Source organism: Genypterus blacodes, unplaced genomic scaffold, assembly GCF_046128005.1.
Source record: "Genypterus blacodes isolate CSIRO-AG114 ecotype Tasmania unplaced genomic scaffold, CSIRO-AGI_Gbla_v1 ptg000038l_1, whole genome shotgun sequence".
Lineage (NCBI taxonomy): Eukaryota > Metazoa > Chordata > Actinopteri > Ophidiiformes > Ophidiidae > Genypterus > Genypterus blacodes.
Genome location: NW_027466851.1, coordinates 975040 through 977500, shown reverse-complemented (window position 1 = coordinate 977500; position 2461 = coordinate 975040). Strand labels below are relative to the sequence as shown.

The following is a 2461-nucleotide window of genomic DNA, read 5'->3' as shown; positions in this document are numbered from 1 at the left end:
ACCTTTCGCTCTTCGAATTTTGACTGAGATCTCAGCATGTGTGTGTTCAGCTAAAAGTCATTACGTGTGTGTGATTTTCAACAAACGTGTAAGTTCACCCGAGTTACTTCCTGTTTTATCCTCTCGTGTTTTATCCGCAGGTTAACTTGGATTTCTGTCATCGCTGTTACTACTGTGCTACTTATTACTGGTGTTATTGTTACCACTGTTACTACTAATACTGCTATACCACTGCGACTGGAGGAGTCCGGGCTCTAAATGACCCTTTGACCTCCTCTTCCAGGTCTGGATGGCGCGGCACAGTAAACTTCAGACGCAGGTTCTGGCTCTGTACCGACACTTCCTGCGTGCCGGCCGGGACAAACCGGGCTTCATCCCCCGAATCCGCGATGAGTTTCGAGAGAACTCTCGCATCAAGAAGACGGACGTCATGTACATCGAGTATCTGTACCGCAGAGGCCAGCGGCAACTGGAACAGCTGAGAGACGTCAACACCAAACAGCTGGGCTCTTTCTCCAAACCCAAAGAAGAGAACTGAGCTGAACTTCTGGACCTAAACCTGACCGGGACCCAACTGCTTTCCACCAGGGGGCGTGACCGAGCAGAGTGTGAAACAAAGCCGTAAGATAGTACCCAAGCGTATCGACTGCGTTGTGTCAGCCTGTAGCCAATGTGGAAGAAGGAAAGTGACTGTTTTATGGTTATGCAGCCTGGATTAACAACTATACGGCCATATTCATGCAAAAGGACTGAGTGGACTGGAGCCTTCATCATCGTAAGATTCATATATTCACAAAAACCCAGATAAGTGAATGAAAATATATGAAGGTTAACCAACACGATGAAATGCTGCTCCCTTGTGACCAGGCTGTAGTATGCAGCGATGGACTGTTCAGTCATGTTTCTGTTGGAAAGCTGGAGGGTCAGAAGATTCACATGGGAATGTCTGAAGTCGGCAGCCACCTTTCAGCCGGAAAACGTTCTGGAACCAGCTCCCTTCAGTTGTCGTGGCAACTTTGCAGGGACAGTCTACTACGCACTCAATTATGATGTCATCACTGCTATTGTCTGCTTCTGATATTGTCTGCTTCTTGCCTGGAATTGCTCAGAATGGTTCAAGGCACAAACCAGAGAACAATGGAGTGTGTGTGTTGGTGTAAACGAGGCCGGTGTGATCTGCTGTGTGTCTGCTCGTTCTCACCGGAGCCACAACTTGAAGAGTGTGTGTCTGCTGGAAAGATTGTAAAGCATTCTACTTTGAATTTCTGTAAGTTCAGTGAGGAGGATTAAATGTGTGCATTTTTATGGAGCTGATGTAAAAGGTAGAAAGATTCATTGGTGTTTGCCTTGTGGGTGTTTGGGTGTATTGATGAGATAATAGTGCACAAATAAAAGTCAATTTTGATATGGAAAAATATCTTGGGGAAACTTCCATTTTTTCATTTCATAGGAATCTCCAGGCCGAGGCAGGTGAAGGTTTGGTGACTAAGCTGCGTCTGACAAGTTTGTGTTTCACGTTAACTGTGACACAGTAATAGTTTAGACTGATTCCGTCCAAACTATTGGAAGCATGATTGAATTTTTCAGCCACAGATGTAAATGTCCAGACAAGGTGCAGTAATCTGTTCTGACCACTGGGTGTCAGCGGAGGGGCAGAGTTTTGACCTTCGAGCATCAGAGAGCGAAGAAGAAGAAATGTCAACAGGAAGTTAGACATTTCGCAACATTCCCAGGCGGAACCATCTTTAGTCTTTTTAATTTAACCAAAAATAGAGATCTAAAGTGAGATTTTTCGACATCAAACTGCACAAGAAGGCCCTTTCTCGCCATATTCGCTTGGTGTGTTTGGTTTCGTGCGTTAGTTTGTTCTTCATGTCGCGTTCAGAAGGAATGAGCACCGCTCAGTTATTTCAGCAGGTAAGAAAATAAATACAAAACTGATCACAATGTTCAGTTTATGATCGATTTGATTATTCTACATTTGGGAATAGAATATAATGACTATTATTATTACTATCATGCAAATCTTCACGCGTTTCACGCAAACATTGAATGTGTGAGCAGGTGGATATGGAACATAGACTGAGATCAGAGGAAAAAGGAAAAATACTCATCAATGAACTGAGGTGGCAGGAGATAAATACAACTATTACAACAAGTCGTTATTTTTAGTAGTAAACTCTGACTTTCTTCGATTTGTGCTGTATAATCAAGTTCAAGTTACATCCCTCTAACTGAAGGAATGAATATACTTCATCACGCTTCATCGCGCAATTGTCTAGATGATAATGAAACTCAGTAATCAGCAGTTATCAATACAAATATATCTCTTAAGAACTAAATATTAAAACACATAAAGTCAATAATCCTTTTGCGGCTTTGTCTGCATTTCTGTAGGTGGCGCTGCTGCGCTGGCTGTCCTCTCAGTCTGATGAGGATCGGAACATTCTGGAAGCAGTGA

General features: G+C 43.2%; 1 protein-coding gene across 1 annotated transcript; it reads left to right on the top strand.

Annotated features, from left to right (window-relative positions):
* Window positions 1-13: 13 nt before the first annotated feature.
* sdhaf1 (succinate dehydrogenase complex assembly factor 1) lies at window positions 14-1417 on the top strand. The gene is made up of 2 exons (XM_076147522.1): window positions 14-88; window positions 284-1417. Exon 2 carries the CDS (start codon window positions 290-292, stop codon window positions 536-538), a length of 249 nt encoding a protein of 82 aa, XP_076003637.1. The 5' UTR covers window positions 14-88; window positions 284-289; the 3' UTR covers window positions 539-1417.
* The last annotated feature ends 1044 nt before the right edge of the window (window positions 1418-2461 follow it).

What these genes read in the sequence shown, in the direction of transcription:
- sdhaf1 (XM_076147522.1), top strand. Translation starts at nt 290, where the DNA reads ATGGCGCGGCACAGTAAACTTCAGACGCAGGTTCTGGCTCTGTACCGA.